This window comes from Globicephala melas, chromosome X (assembly GCF_963455315.2).
Source record: "Globicephala melas chromosome X, mGloMel1.2, whole genome shotgun sequence".
NCBI classification, from domain to species: Eukaryota; Metazoa; Chordata; class Mammalia; order Artiodactyla; family Delphinidae; genus Globicephala; species Globicephala melas.
In genome coordinates this window covers 97599119-97616340 of record NC_083335.1, presented here as the reverse complement: position 1 = coordinate 97616340, position 17222 = coordinate 97599119, and the positions used below count along the sequence as shown (strand labels likewise).

Below are 17222 nucleotides of genomic sequence, written 5' to 3'. Positions count from 1 at the left end.
CGCTGATGAGTGTGTGTGATATCAAACAACTCTACAAAAAAATGTAACCCACTTACATTTTCATTTTAGATGCAGATGTCTATTCCCTAAGTGTAAAGTCTAGGCTTCAGATTCAATTTTGCAGGAAGGATTGGTGGTGGGAGGGCAGTCTAATTGCTCTGTCACTGCCTACTGCTTTAAAACTACACATTTTTCAACCAGAAGTTGAATATTAACATGATTAAACCGATGCTCATTCTTAGCCCAACTGGCCCCAGCCACAATACAATTATTCAGGAATGGCATCGTGTTCTCTCTCACAGCCTGCATTCTCCACTCACACAATCTCCTTGGTCACTTGTCACCTGACAGGCCAAACTTCTTGAAGCATTCCATACTTCCACATGCAATTTTTGTTGCCTTCACCTTTCTTTAAATTGTCTTTGTGTGGACAACCTCAGATTAAATGTCACCTCTTTTCAAAAAGCTGTCCTTCTCTCCAAGCAATCAGTCATTCTTCCTTCTATGTTCCCATGGCACTTCTATTATATTAAGGGCCAAATTTTATTTTAATTATTTGTTTTTATCATTGTTTCTTCCTTCAGATGATAATCTCCTAGAGAAGAAAAATCATGTTTATTGTGCCTTTTTCAGGGTACAATACTATGCCTGCCACAGAGTTGGCACTCAATAGATATCCGTTGAATGTTGAAAGGTTATTTTAGCAACCATAATGCTCCAGTGGGACAGTACTAGAGTGCCAGCTGTTCTTCCCAAAATGAAAATAAATCACTAAAGTCAATATATGTTGTTTTGCTAGAAAGTTATATAGGGCCCTAAGACAGAATAAATCACGTAACTAATGCATCTGCCTATTAGCTACAGAGAATTGTTTTTTGCTAGCAACAATCATGCTAATTGGTAAATATTTACATTTGCCAGCTGCACGTGCTTGCCACTGAGATCACTCCACATTACACAGGTACTGCAATTAACAATTCCATTTCTCTCATATTTCAGAACATAGAGCAAAACATGTATACCTTCTAAAACTAGCTAGAATTATTAAGAGCTCAGTATCAGTGCCTTGATAAAGAACAGCATATTTGTAAGAAAGATCTGCAATATAAACAATAAATTGTCTTTCATTGAAAACAGTGAGACCTATCACAATCCAATTTTCCTTTCACTAACTGAATGATATCCTTTGTTACTTGGATACTTCGCAAAGATTAGATTCAGGAAAACATTCAAGGGAATGGTCCTCAGTGGATCAGGCCATTAGCATAATTATCTCAATTGCAAACACAAACACATCATTCTAGAAGTCATCTTAACATCTAGTATAGATGTCAGGGAGCCCACATGCCCATAAAGCAATATTTTGTATTTCTCATCAAAGTATTTTAAATGAATATTTAAATTGTCTCTTACACAGAATAATTTGCTTATGACTAGTGGAAATAAAATTAATATTAATAAATAACAGTGTTCACAACTTACATGATGATACTGAAAATTAGATTACGTCACTCACCAAAATCTAGAATGTAAAAGTATTAACATTTAATGTGTTAAAAATCGTTCAGAAAGAATTAAAAGTCTTCCTCAACAATGGTTGAGTTTTAGGGTTATTAAACATTCAAAGGTAGGTTAAAGTCTCTGTTGGTATTGCAAACATTAAATATCTTCTGTTCTAAAGTTTTCAATGAACTCAAAATCCTTCTTCACTTCTCATAAAACCTATCAATTGTGTGACGTGTCCCAAGAAAAATGCAGCATTTTGTAGGTGGAGCAGTTGTCACAACAGCAACAGATATGGAAATATCATGGGGTTTAGACTCCAGTTTCCTGGGTTCCAGCTTCATCTCTTCCATTTACCTTGAGCAAGCCACCTAAATTTCATTTAGCTCATCCTGAATACTTATCTTATGAGGTCAGTGCAGCAACTAACCATAAAAGCGTAACTCAATATCGTTATTAATGTGAGGATATACAGGAACAAAAAGTTCCTAATCTTCACTGTTTCCGAAATGAGGATTTCTGTAGTTTCCTGTACCAATGTTCATCTCTCCAAAACAACTGTAGCAAATAATTCAAGTGTTACCAAAGCATTATATGGGTTTATTATCATGATCCAGAGACCTAGCTCACTGCCTTTCATCCTCCTAGTGACCTAATTCTTTCTGATACCAAATAGTAGGGAGAAACAGGAAGCCAGGGACATAGCCGTCTGGGTCTGTTTATATCTATGGTGAACCTTCCATGACACAACAGCTCTGCTCTATTACTGATAGTCAGGCACCTTGTATGGTGGTTATATATAAATTTGTTAGTTACATATACATTTAGAACTGACACAGGGGAAAGGTACATACATGTTGTTACCTCTTGCACTGAAACAATGTTTTGCTACTATGTTCCGGTATCTTCCATTTATATAATGAAACTGTTCATTTAACTTTAAACATATGACATGCTTTCTGTGTATGCCTGCGTGTTTGTGTGCATGTGCGTGTGTGTGTGTGTGTATTGAGAGCATGGATTGGCATAGAGTGTGGCAAGATAACGAAATATAAATACATGTTCTCCTAAGTCTCTATGGTACAGAGCTGTGTAAAGAAGCCTTGTTTACTGACTCACAATTTTAGTGTTAATCTGTATTATACTGTGCTCATTATGCTGGCTAGAACATAAATTATGGTGAATTCTTGGGAAAAGTATGTTACTTCAGCAGTTAATTCCGTCTCATGTTATTGTTATTGTGAGAGGGTGTGCCCAGTCTTTTAGGTATCGGCATATACTGGGTTGGCCAATAAGTTCATTCAGTTAATGAATACGTCATTCAATAAAGTTCTTGGTGAAAATGAAAAATGTCTTTTATTTTTACTTAAAACCCAACGAACTTTCTGGCCAACCCAATAGATTGCTGCAACGAAGACATAACATGTGTATCAGTGAAGACATTAACATATCATGAGCCCTTGAAAAGTTCACAGACAAAACCAATTACACATTTCTACTTCATCTAAGTCAAATATAAAGTTGTCTACCACTTTTGGAAGAATTAGAGAAAGGGAAGTTAGAGGATGGAAATAAAGTTAATCACTAAATCCAGAGTAGGATCAAAACCATCACATAACTCACTGGGAGACAGTTTAAATCTTTCAATTGATCTAGTAGTAAATATTTTTTCCCACAAATTGCTTTTTCTCTAACACAAACATCAAGCAAGTTTTATGACAAAACTATTGTTGGTCATGATTTCAAAAGTGTACTTTCCTTAAATGCTTCTTTGAATGAACCTGTGTGAATGAGCAAGATTTTTAAAATGTGAATTATATTTGTGGTACAGTAAACACTAAACTTTTTTTAGGATTATAAAATAGCTATAAATTACAACAAGAGAATGAATATTTACCTTGAATTAATCTTACCTAGCAATGGCTTTGTGTTTATGTGGAGATAAATATAGCTTGCTTATCTTTATAGAATAGATGTGATAAATCACATTCTAGTAAAATTTTTGGAATCGAAGGTTAATAGAAGACTTATTTTGAAAAACAGATACGGCCTATTTTAAAATGGTACTGGGAAAGTGAAAAATCAGTTGGATTTACCACAAAGATACATTAAGCTTCAAATAACACAAAGTGATATGGCTATATTTAATCATATTTTCCCCTTAAATTATCCCTTATGTAGCTTTACAAAATAACAAGAAACTAACTTTGCTGTATCCCTGTACTTTATAAATATTATACAAAAGTGTGTGTGTATATATGCCTCACTGATAAACCTTTTTACCTCATCATATTCATTTTTATTGTTGTGGTATGTGTTTCTCTTTGTCCAATTTACCACAGAGACAGATGATAATTTTTCATTGCCTTTTCTCTCTTTTTAAAGCCACCCTCAACATCCTCTTTTTCATTCAGAACTTTCCACTTTTCTTAAATTTAGCATATATTTAATTATCTGTCCTACTGAACCAAAATGTATGTATTATACAATATTTATTTAGTGCACTAGTAATGATCAATGGGGTTATAAAGAAAACACACATTCCTGACTTCAATGGGTTCCCATTTTCTCAGCCTGGAGTGTCTTGCTCTTTGATGCTCCTTTCTTTAGGGTCTCTCAATCAGTAGAACTCTCCTCATAAAGGTTTCTAGATTCACTCTAACTCAGAGTACTGCTTTCTCTGACCACCCACAGACTACTTAGTGCTACTCCATTTAGCAATTATTCAACATCTCCCAAATATGCATGTTGCATGAGATCAGAAGATTCAGCTTAAACTAATTCGGTGCCTCCTACAGGCCTTGACTACTGCTCAATTCCATGTAGTGATGAAATAAATACATGTCAAATGACATATCTCACAGTTATGTTTATCTTTTGATATCACCAAGTGGCTTAAACTGAATCAGTCAGCTTTCTCTGCTCATTATCTTCGAAAGCATCTAGATAAAATTTAGTCATGTACCTGAAGTCTTGACAAGAAAAAATTTAGGTAACATGGAAAATATATTTTTCAGGTCTCTAAATGAAAAATCAACACATATACACACATATAAATTTTATCTCTAAATATTTTCCCTCTGTCTTTATAAATATTTCTTTATATTCCTGATACCTCGGGTGTGCCTAAATATGCAACTTCGGTATTTGAAAGAATGGTGACTCTCTTGATCCAACTGTAATAGGTTTAGGGAGAACACTTAAAAATAAATGAAATAAGTGGGAGTTGAACTGCGGCGGCGGTGGGGGAAAGTTGGGGAAAAAACAGTAAATGCACTCATGCATATGATTATTCCACAGCTTTTAAAATAGGGGTGATCATTAGGGTAAGGAAAAATTGCTCTAAGACAGTGCCCACAATGTATTCATAGAAGATAGGGTATCAAACTACTGTTTGTATATTAGCACATAAATTGTGGTAAACAACACTTGGAAATGTCCATGTATAGAGGGTGATGATCAATTTAGATCTGTGGGAATGAGAATTCACAAGTGTTTATCATGTTTACACATCTTACTAAAATAACTCATTGGTTTAATTCAAAGACAGTATTATGTTAAATTATTATTATGAAAAACTCTCTTTACAATTCTGATTTGTTGGTAGATTTCTTTGAAAGCTTTTATCTATGGTCTGCTACAAAGTTCTGAAATTAAGAAAATTTTAATGAGGCTACTAGATATAGCAGTTAAACCATATACACACAACCAATAAATCTTCTGAGAATTATGAATTCCTATCCTAAATATTTCCGAGTTTGTTTTTCATTTATTCTTCTTCATTTGTGTTGTTATAATTTATTCTTTTTTATTAATTCTGCCCCACTTAGTTAAAAAAAGTTGAGATTTTAAAAACATGTGTTTCATTCCTATGTTTGCTTAAAGTTCTGTAATAGCAATTTATTAATTAACTCAGTAAGTAAATATAAATGAAATTTGATTAGTTAAAATTCAGTAACTTTACTTCTTGCCAATACACTAAAGAGCACCTGGCAATATTCTGCTATCAAATACCACAAAGAATAGATGACACTCTAAAACCTTTTGTAGTAGTAAAGGGAACACTTCTTAGACTGCATCTCCCAGTGGACTGTTTTGGATCCATTACCAAGATTATTACATAGTGAGACAGACCCATGGAGAGAGTAATTTATATATATATATATATATATATATATATATATATATATATATACACACACACACACACACATACATACATACATATATTAAGAGTGTCAGGCACTGTGCTAGAAATTTTCACATATAGTGCCTCTTTTAATCATCACAATAACTTGCAAAATAACCATTATCACCATTTTGCCTCTCTTAAAGCCTTGCATATAGGGTCCATATTTTATTAGCTTTATATTCCCACTCTCTGGATTTGATTTATTATACAGGTGCACACACACACACACACACACAAATACACAATAGAAGGATGAGGAAACTGACTTACAAAGCATTTGACTGATTTACCCAAATCCAAAATTATTAAATATAAATTAAGTCTCTCTAACCTTGAAATCCACATAAACCTCCTTAATATTGCACTCTTAAGGTAAGAATATTTCACTGTGTTCATATAAAAATTATCTAGAATTGTGTTATTGATCATGAATTAGTTGCATTTGCAAAATAAATAAATATTGAGTGTGGACTGATGCTTACAGAAAAAGAGAACCAACTTATAATCTTAAATTACTTCACACATGCTCTAAGTGATAGAGGCCAAATAGCCTATCAGATTTTCTTGAACTTTGTATACATCAAGAACGACCAAGAGAATAATCATTTTCAGAACAATAAAAATTCCTCATATCTTCTTCTAGTGCATGACATATACTAGCTACTTGATGGAAGACTGCTGTTAAAAATCCTCTGATGACTGATGTTGTTAAAGAAACTCACATTATCAAGAAGAACCAAAGATACATTTTATCAAATTAAATAATTTCTTTTTACCATGTATTCTGCTGCTTCTTCCTTAATTAAAAGTCAACATAATATTCCCAGATTTGCACAGCTAAAGTAAAAAGACTATGAGAAAAAACAATATGCACATTTAAATTGCACAGATACATAGTTCATTTTGAAAATTCAGCATCACACATTAACAGAGGAGCAATAAAATGTCCTTACCTTAGAAAATTGTGCATTTATCCATTTTGTGAATGTTTTCTTTTGAACATCTTCTCTTTCATCTACAATGTAAAAAATATATATAATATATAAAGAGCTAAGAAGCAACTCTGGATATCACTTATATTTTACAACCAAAATAACTTTTCAGTTATTATGCATTTGTCTGTTATTTCTTCTGAAAAACTATTCCTGAGCTTTTCCTCCTGCCCCTCTCCCCAGTCCATGAGGAAATTATTTTTCCCTCCTTTGTAATACCTACATACTCTAACACAGGCTGCTAACATAGCCTCTTCCCATTACAGGAGAGGTTTCCTGATGATCAGGAGCATGGCTTAGTTATCTCTGTACCCCAAAAGAGCTTCGCAGAATTCATGCTTCTAAAAATTATCTCTTTTTTCCAAAGCTGGAAGTTAGTATTGAGCCAAATGGACAGGAAAATCATCAATCTTGATTTATTAAAATGCTTCTTTGATGCTGAAGCCTATCTTTAAATTACGGCAAATGCAACCATATTGGTCAATGTTGAATAAACGAGTGCATGTGAGAGAGATTTAAAATTGAGAGATTTCATATTTTATTTACATGGGTCAAAAGAACCCTTATTGAAATGCCCTCATAAAATAACCTCATTTGCTCTCATATTACTTTTCAGTAGTAAATCTCCAATGCTTCTGAAAACAGAAGATATACAGTAAACAATCACTTTCCTATGACAAATGTATATATGCATTAAGATATCTGTTTATCTTTAAAGCATATTATTAATCCATAAGTAGATACTCTTAAGCAATATAAGAGATAATAGTGGAAAAATAATAAACCTAACACTGTTTTCTTAGATGAGAAAATGTCATTTAGCATCACAAAATACTTCTTTCTTATTTGTGTTACTCCCACAAGCTACTATGTATGGTCAAATATCAACATTATCCATACAGTATAGGATACAGGATAGCTATAACATAGAAGTCTTTCCTTTGTTGACAAGTGTGAATAAATAAAAATAGATACTACTAGTTTTCAAACCTAATCTAGCCTCTTTTGAATATTAGTTCCATAAATTCAATACTACCCTTCGTATAAAGATAATAAAAAATAAACAGAAGTTCAGATGATCAAGATTTAACCATTTTCACTAACTTGCTCTATAGGAAGACTGGTCTGTACATCTATTTCTCAATGACATACACATATATTCCTAAAAGTTAATAACCTTATTTGCAATTCCACTTATTTTTTCTTACATGTGCATACATATCCTATCTGTCAGGCATGGGAGAGTAAACGAGTTATCTGAAAGCATTCATTCAGAGGTTTCTAAAACATACCCAATCATCTTCACCAAAAGCTGAATAGGAGGACATTTTGAAGAGATTTGTTCCAGATGCTTTTAAATGAAAAGTGGGTAGTAAAGCAATTATTTTTATTGTTTTTGATTATATGTACAAAGCACAAGTTTTAGATAGGTCTTGAAGGCAGAAGGGAAACCTTAACATTATGTGCAAAATATTATGTATCTGCTGTGTAAATGGCACTAGATGTGAGCTTCATCATATAAACGCCTTCACTAAACGTCCTCTCATACCTCTTTTGCTTTCAATGCAAGAAAAATGTGCCTTCAATGAATTACCTGCTAATGTTTTATTTTAGTATAGAAATATTTATTTTCTTTAACATGACAAATATTAATATTTTTATTATAATTATAAGATATAACATTATTACCTTATTCACAAAGCTGTTTTACATATATCATCTCAATCAATCCATATGTAATTTACCATTTTATACCTGAAGAAAATACAGGCTCAGAGGGAATAAAGCTGATAAGTGACAGAGATGACCTTGCTATAGATTATTTGAATCAAAGTCCACGGCTTTTCACAGTGACCAGTTTACATTATAACTGCATAGATAATATGGAATGCTAGAAGGTGATCAGAGTCACAAAAGGTGAACATACTACCACAAATACAAAATAACCATGAATTTAGAGCCTCTATTTTGAACAACCCAGGGGGTTCCATTACACTATAACCTATGTGAATGACATCCTGGAATTTTATAGTGCAAAACCTGCATGTCTGCATGGATTTATCCAGAAGTGAAAACTGAACCTTCTTTATGATGCCGGATGATTTGTTAGTTAATATTTTATATAATAATGCTCCTATATTTGCTAATTAATATTTGGTGTTTTGCTTTTTGTCATATATTAATATGATGAAATTTTTTTTTTTTTTTGCGGTACGTGGGCCTCTCACTGTTGCAGCCTCTCCTGCTGTGGAGCACAGGCTCCAGACGGGCAGGCTCAGCGGCCATGGCTCACGGGCCCAGCCGCTCCGCGGCATGTGGGATCTTCCCGGACCGGGGCACGAACCCGTGTCCCCTGCATTGGCAGGCGGACTCCCAACCACTGTGCCACCAGGGAAGCCCCGAAAATATTTTAACATACAAAAAATCACCAAAAGTTTTGTGTCTGTACATTACAATCCCCCAAAACATGTATTTTACTTAGCCACAGTAATATTCTTTTTTTCACTTATTTTATCATAAATATCACATGCGCTGCCCTTTCATTTTGTTTGGTATTAGAGATTCCATCATAATGAACATCTTTACGCATTCTTTTTCAGCTTCTGCTATATAATAGCCTTAGAAGAAATTACTGGGTCAACGTTATGGAAACTTTTATGGCTTTTACTAAATATTGTCGTATTGCTTTCCCAATGGTCATACCAATTTTTAGTGGTACCAGAAACAATGAGGTTATGCTGTTGAGAAGAAGTTTTTTGCTTGTATTTTTAGACAAATGCTGTTTTATTAGATACAAGGAGAGAGCTGATGCTTGTTTCAATTTGAATCTGTTTGATTACTAATGAAATAGAACACAATTTATAATTTATTTATTCTGTATGTTTCTACTTTTGTCAAAATACAAAAGTAGAAACATACTTTTTACGTTTAAAAAAACATAAAAAGTTTATATCTTCTGCTCATGTATCTTGAACACTTGATAAATTAATTGGAATGAGGTCATAAATTAGTAGTTTTTAAACATTTCAAGACATGGACTCCATCTGATAAAAATAATGATCATTTTCTACAGAAATAAATGCCTATACAGACATATTTACATACAGTTTTATGGGGTTCACTGATATCCCTGCAAAAGATCCCTATTACCATGAAATCCAAGTTAAGAATCACTATTGTAAATTAAGCTACTTATTCATAGTCAATGAATGAATATATGTTCCCAAGTGGTCTATTTTTTTTTCAATTTTTGTTTCATTTATACTATGCTAAAAGTTTATACTTTTATATATTTGAATCTATTTCTACTGTAATTTCTCAAATGACTTAAAATTTGATCATTTAAACATGATCAGCTATATATCCATAGTTAATCTAAAACTGATACACATAAACCTATAAATATATAAATTGTTATCAACCTTATAGAGACTATTTCAATACTTTAATAAAATATATGTTGCTGTCGACACACAGTCTATAGTAAGAGATATTAATGTGAAATCATCAACAAAGAGAATGAGAAAAGAATAAAGTGAAATCTGTTTTATTAGGAAGTGATTATCTATGAACTCCTGTTTAATCATTTAAAGAAGCACATATTCTATTTCATTTCCTCGAGGATTTGTTTATGACTGATTTTCTTTTACTAATAAAAATATGCCTGAGTATAACAATGTGAGAAGCAAGGAAGAAAAATCTCTCTTAGATAAATTTACTTGAAAACCGTTCCCTGGAGATATCAAAGAGTGAAGAACTACTACTTCATAACTTGCAAAAAGTGAGGAACATTTTTTTTTTATTCTCTCTGTGGGGAAAGCCGTATAAAATTCCCTTTCTGCCATACATAAAAACTATATTTCATCTCAGAATCAATTAACCCTTTCTAATAAAGTCATTTTTTATTCAATAAATCTGGTCCTTCATATTTTCTAAGATTAGTGCAAAAACCTTTTGCCCTGTTATTTTTATATTCCTGAGACCCTCAACCCCCTATAAATGTGGGATAATTAAATTGGGATATTAATGATTCACAAGAGTGAGGTACTGCACAAAAATGATATGGGCAAACTGAGAGAACACGAAATCAGGGCAATAGGCCTCAAGTTACATTGCAGGACTTATTAGAATGGTGGCCTTTATCTGTGAAATGAGGGTATTAATTGCCTTTTAACTCATGGAGCTGTTGTTAAGATATAATGAAATCATTTATTTATGCAATAATTTATAGAACAATTGTATACAGAATGCTTAGTATATGCTCGTCACTGTACTAATTACCCAGAAGATAAACAAGACTCATCTTTACCAAAGTTCACGGTATAGTAGAAAATAGACATATCATGGGTAAATATTAAACATTTTATATAATTAAGGATACATATGTTCAAAGGGTACTATGGGAGCACAAAGAAAGGGATATGTAGCCGCATGGATGTTAGGGAAGACATTTTCTGGAAGGTGATGGCTAGGTTTAATCTAGAAAGATGAGCAAAAATAAGGAAAGAAAAAAGGTGCAAAGGGAAAGATGAATCTTTCTGAGGAGATAGCAAGAGCAAAGGCAGGGAGGTAAGAAACCAAAAGAGCATGCTCTTCATTATACACAATTCAGTTTTCTTGCACTCTAAAATGTGAAGAAGAGGAGAGCATGGGATAAAATTATAAAGGGAGTTGACAGTGAGATCACGGGAAGTCTCCACGATATGACCCCTTATATACTATCACATAAGGCAACATGAGTGAAAGTATTTAAAAATGGGGGAAAAAAAACCCACCTAGTTATAAGAACACCAAGAATTATCCTCATTACACAGGGCAGTTAATAACAGTCTGTGCCAGAAAAACATTTTAAAAAATGTCATTTCCTTGGGTGCTAGTTAATATGTTAACTGAAGATTCTCATCACTTAAGTTACCCAGAAAATATGTTTAGGAGGAGAAGGAAATATTAAAGTTGAAAACAGTTTACAAATATACATAGGGAAGAAAAACGAAGGGATATGAGTTTATTTCACCTTAAAGAGCAAACTATTAAGTAATGTGTAAGAGTTAATTAGGGTCAGTCCATTCTCTGCTTCCACCAAAAATGAGAAAAAAAGAAATGTGAGATACGGAAGACTAATGGTAAACATTAGATAGGATTATGTGATACTGTGGAACATTATGAAGGAAGGCTCCAAACTCAGGACATATTTAGAAAGTGGATTTACCATGTTAATAATGCTACAAAATGGCAATGCAAAGTGGAGAAGAGTAGAATGGAAAATGACATGAAAAATGCTTCCATTATATCTGGGTCATAGCTTTTGATCATAGGATTATAGAATGCTAGCGCCGAAGGTGACATTCATGATCATTTTATAATGAGGAGGTCTAAACTAATTAAATTACTGTATAAAGAAGGGAAAAACAGTGTCAAAGAGGTTTCCTCATTTCCCACTCACTGGACAGTCAGTGTAATACAGTTTTCACTGCTCATCATCCTATAAAAGTTTTTCTTAATAACATCACCTATACCCTTTCTAATTTCCAAGACAGTGACTGTCTGGATTATAACTGTCTTTCCAGCACTAAGCATTGAAAGTGTTACACAGTAGAGCTCAATAAAGGTGTTCTTAAGTTAACGAAGACCAAATTTACTTTTCAGACCTCTTCTCATTTTTCTTCTCTGCAGATATTCATTCTGTTAACCTGTGGTAGAGAGAGTAATGGTCCCCCAAAGATGTCCACATCCAATCCCCAGAATCTGTGAATAAGTTTTATTAAAACTTGTTTTAAAATAGGTTAAATTTAAATTATTTTAAAACTCTTTGTTAAGGCAAAGAGAATTACAGTTGCAGATGGAATTAGATGTGCTAATCAGCTCATTTTGGATAGGGAGATTATCCTGGGTTATCTGGGTGGGCCCAGTGTAATTGCAAGTGTCCTTGAAAGGGCAAGAGGGAGGCCCAAGGGGGCGAATCAGAGAGATGGCAGAATGAGAAGGACTTGGCCCAATGTTGCTGGTTTTGAAGATGGAGGAAGAGCCTCTAGAAAATGGAAAAGATAAGGAAAGAGATTCTCCCCAGGAGGCTCCAGAAGGCACACAGCTCTGCTGGCCCTTAATTTTAGCCCACTGAGGCCAATTTCAAACTTCTGACCTGAAGTTCTGAAGAACTGTTCGATTATAAATTTGTGTTATTTTAAGCCACTAAATTTGTGGTAATTTTTATAGCATTAATAGGAAACTATTACATAACTTTCCTCTTTATGACTATTACTTCAAGCAAGAAATACATACTGATATCTACTAGGTGGTAGAAATTCAACTGTGTAAAAGATAAAGTTCCTACACTTTTGGCCTCAGAGCACAGTGAGAGAAACATACCCTAAAATGAATAGACAGTAGATACACAGATAAGTTCCCAATAGGGAAAATACAGGGTTTCCTCATAAGCCTATAGGAAGGGAACTAACCTGAGAAACTCAGTGCTTCCTTGATGAAATGACACCTTAGCTGAGTTCTGAATGTTAATCAAGAGTACAGAAGCAGACAAGGTGGAAAAGAACTCCAGACAGTAAAAAGAGCAGGTGCAACTATCAGTATGTGAGAGACAGAACATGGTCCTTTCACAGAACTAGAGATAGAGGACAAACGTGGCAGAGATGACTCTTAAAAAAAAAGAAATAATCATCAGCCTAATTATAAAGAGCCTTAAACTGTAGCTAGACGGCAGTTAGAAACCAAACCAGAATTTTAATTAGGGGAGGGGCAATATAGGTTTGTTTTTAGAAATGGATTTCACAGTATGGACAATATATTGGAAGAGGTTCCTGGAAACGAGACCAATTAGCTGGTTATAACTGAAATCCATGTGAGAAGTGATGATGGTCTGTATTGGTGATGGGACTGGAGAGAGGTAAATGCAGGCAAGATGTATTTAATAGGTATTACTGATAAGAACTAACTATTAATTAGTGTGAAGGTAGTGAACTGCGGAGAGGTAGAGCCAATCATATTACTCAAATTGGAGGCTAGAGATCTCAGGAAGAAGAGCCCTGGGTCTGTATATATAGTGAGGAATGGAAAGAATTGGGAAATACTGAGTTTGGGGTGTTTTGAGACAAGAAGGATATGGGTAGTAGGTAGTTTGATACAGGAGCCTGAAGTGCAAGAGATAAATCTGAGTTGAAAATAAAATGTGGGAGTTCATATATATGGAATTTAAGGGAAAAAAATGTCATGAAGAACCTAGGGGTAAGACAGGAATAAAGACACAGAGCTACTAGAGAATGGCCTTGAGGATACGGGGAGGGGGAAGGGTAAGCTGTGACAAAGCGAGAGAGAGGCACGGACATATATACACTACCAAATGTAAGGTAGATACCTAGTGGGAAGCAGCTGCATAGCACAGGGAGATCAACTCGGTGCTTTGTGACCACCTGGAGGGGTGGGATAGGGAGGGTGGGAGGGAGGGAGATGCAAGAGGGAAGAGATATGGGAACATATGTATATGTATAACTGATTCATTTTGTTATAAAGCAGAAAGTAATACACCATTGTAAAGCAATTATACTCCAATAAAGATGTTAAAAAAAAATGTGGGAGTTACAAGCCAACCGGCATGTAGTAACTGAAGCCCCTATAGTAAATGATATTACTAGAAAGAGTGCACAAGCTTTCTGATCTTCTGAAATATCACTGATTCCTGGTTCTCCTTCCAACACAAGGGCTGTCTCGTAATCTGTTTCACTGATTTGTTCGCCTTTCATCCCAGAAATGTTGGCATTCTCCATGGGTTCTAGCTATCCTTTGTATCTTCTTGCCTTGGTCTATTATGCTTATTCTTCCTAAGCAAAGAAACTTCCTCTCCCTCCCTAACCACCACTGTATGTTGACACTGAAGATACCTAAAGCTATATTTTTCACTTTGATTAATGTCCTGATCTTCACACTGACATAGCTGACTCTAGTTTATACCTCTACTTAGATGTCCTGCAGGTACCTTAACAATATCATTCATCTTCCCAAATAAATTCATGTATCCTACTCCTCCTGCCAATTAATGGCCCCGTCATCCATCTAGTAACGAAATAAGTAACTCTTGAGTTATTATGCAAGTTTGAAAAATGCTTGCCCTGAGGTTAAAAGCCAGATATAAGGGGCTTCACGATTTGACTCCAAATGCTTTTCTAAACTTAAGTATCTGTCATGCCTGTTGGCACTCACACATACCCCTTACCCCTCGGCACACATACCTACCAGGTCTACCCTAGCCACACAAGCCAAATGTCTCCATGAATAAGCCACACACTTTCTCACGTGCAGTCCCTTGTTCATGCACTCACTGGAATGTGACCTGAGAACTCTCACTCTTAAGATCAAGTTTAAATGTCAAGTTCAAATGTGAACTTAAGATCAAGTTCAAATTATGTCCTTGACAGAAGTCATCAATCAATTCTTCTGATATATACATACACTGTAGCATTTTTCAAACTGTATCATTAGTATATGGGTGTGTGTGCATGTGTGTGTATGTGTGTATACACACACACAAATACTTTACTCTCTTCTATAAAGCACCTCACATACCACCTATCACCCCCTATATGTGACCACACTTAGATGGGAGGACTATTATGTCTTTGTAATTCCTGGCACTCAATACGGTATCTTCAAGCACAAATACGTACTTAATAAGAATTGATTGACTAAATCAAATGATTAATTATTCCATAATTAAATCCCACAACTAATGAGTCTCGAGCCAATGTTCTTTCCCTCCACTTTGCTCAAACTGCTCTGTTAATTATAAACTTTGTCTTAATCATCACTTCATTTCCAAAAAAATTCATTGTGCACCCACTAGGTATAAAATCACTTTTCAGTATCTTCTCTCAAAATTTGGTATTTGGATTGAAGAACTTATTTTCATCACAATGTAGAATGAATAATAGAGATAGAGAATATTTATTGCAAAAAATATGCCTTGATTTTTCTGGGTGAATTTCATTCTGGAGTATGATGAAATTGCCCTTTACTTCATCTTGACTGTTGTGGCTTCTAATACAAAGTAAGATGCTATGGATGACCTGTCTGACCCTTTACCTCTCCTGTAAATGTTACTTCTTTCTCATGTAGGTCAACCTCTTTTTATTGTAGGGAGTTGATAGATCCAGATAATAATTTGAACAGCTGTGTCAGCTCATATCACATAAAAGTTCCCTCCCATCCCCTGGCATTTAATCATAACATTTATGCTATATTAGCAAACTGCAGTTATGGCCAGAACCGTACATAATCACACAATTGCATATTCATAAAAATAATCAGTAACACCATATGTATTGAAAACCCAATGCAAGAATTGTAGAGGGAGGAGGCGGAAGATGGCGGAAGAGTAAGACGCGGAGATCACCTTCCTCCCCACAGATACACCAGAAATACATCTACACGTGGAACAACTCCTACAGAACACCTACTGAAGGTTGGCAGAAGACCTCAGACCTCCCAAAAGGCAAGAAACTCCCCACGTACCTGGGTAGGGCAAAAGAAAAAACAGAGACAAAAGAATAGGGACGGCACCTGCACCAGTGGGAGGGAGCTGTGAAGGAGGAAAAGTTTCCACACTCTAGGAAGCCCCTTCGAGGGCGGAGACTGCGGGAGGCGGAGGGGGGAGCTTCGAAGCTGCGGAGTGCACAGCAACGGGTGCGGAGGGCAAAGCGGGGAGATTCCCGCACAGAGGATCGGTGCCGACCGGCACTCACCAGCCCGAGAGGCTTGTCTGCTCACCCGCCGGGGCGGGCGGGGCTGAGAGCTGAGGCCGGAGCGCAGGGAGAGGACTGGGGTTGGCGGCTTGAACATAGCCTGAAGGGGTTAGTGCACCACAGCTAGCCGGGAGGGAGTCCGGGGAAAAGCCTGCACCCGCAGAAGAGGCAGGAGACTTTTCCTTCCCTCTTTGTTTCCTGGGGCGTGAGGAGAGGGGTTTAAGAACGCTGCTTAAAGGAACTCCAGAGACGGGCGCGAGCCGCGGCTAAAAGCGCGAACCCCAGAGACGGGCGCGAGCCGCGGCTGAAAGTGCGGACCCCAGAGACGGGCGCGAGCCGCGGCTGAAAGCGCGGAATCCAGAGACGGGCGCGAGCCGCTGCTGAAAGCGCGGAATCCAGAGACGGGCTCGAGCCGCGGCTGAAAGCGCGGAATCCAGAGACGGGCGCGAGCCGCGGCTGAAAGCGCGGAATCCAGAGACGGGCGCAAGCCGCGGCTAAAAGCGCGGACCCCAGAGGCGGGCGGGAGACGTTAAGGCTGCTGCTGCCGCCACCGAGGGGCCTGTGTGCGAGCACAGGTCACTCTCCACACCCCTCTTCCGCGGAGGCTGTGCAGCCCGCCACTGCCGGGTTCCCGGGATCCAGGGACAACTTCCCCGGGAGAGCGCACAGCGCGCCTCAGTCTGGTGCAAAGTCACGCCGGCCTTTGCCACCGCAGGCCCGCCCCGCACTCTGTGCCCCTCCGTCCCCGCCGGCCTGAGTGCGCCAGAGCCCCCAATCAGCGGCTCTTTT

At 36.4% G+C, this 17222-nt stretch overlaps 1 protein-coding gene across 1 annotated transcript in view; it reads right to left on the bottom strand.

Annotated features, from left to right (window-relative positions):
- The window catches only part of DMD (dystrophin), a 2243521-nt gene that overhangs the window by 1945075 nt on the left and 281224 nt on the right, over window positions 1-17222 (bottom strand). The window contains exon 2 of the mRNA XM_060293058.2: window positions 6649-6710. Within this exon, the coding sequence (XP_060149041.1) occupies window positions 6649-6710 (62 nt within the window). The remainder of the gene's footprint in view (window positions 1-6648; window positions 6711-17222) is intronic.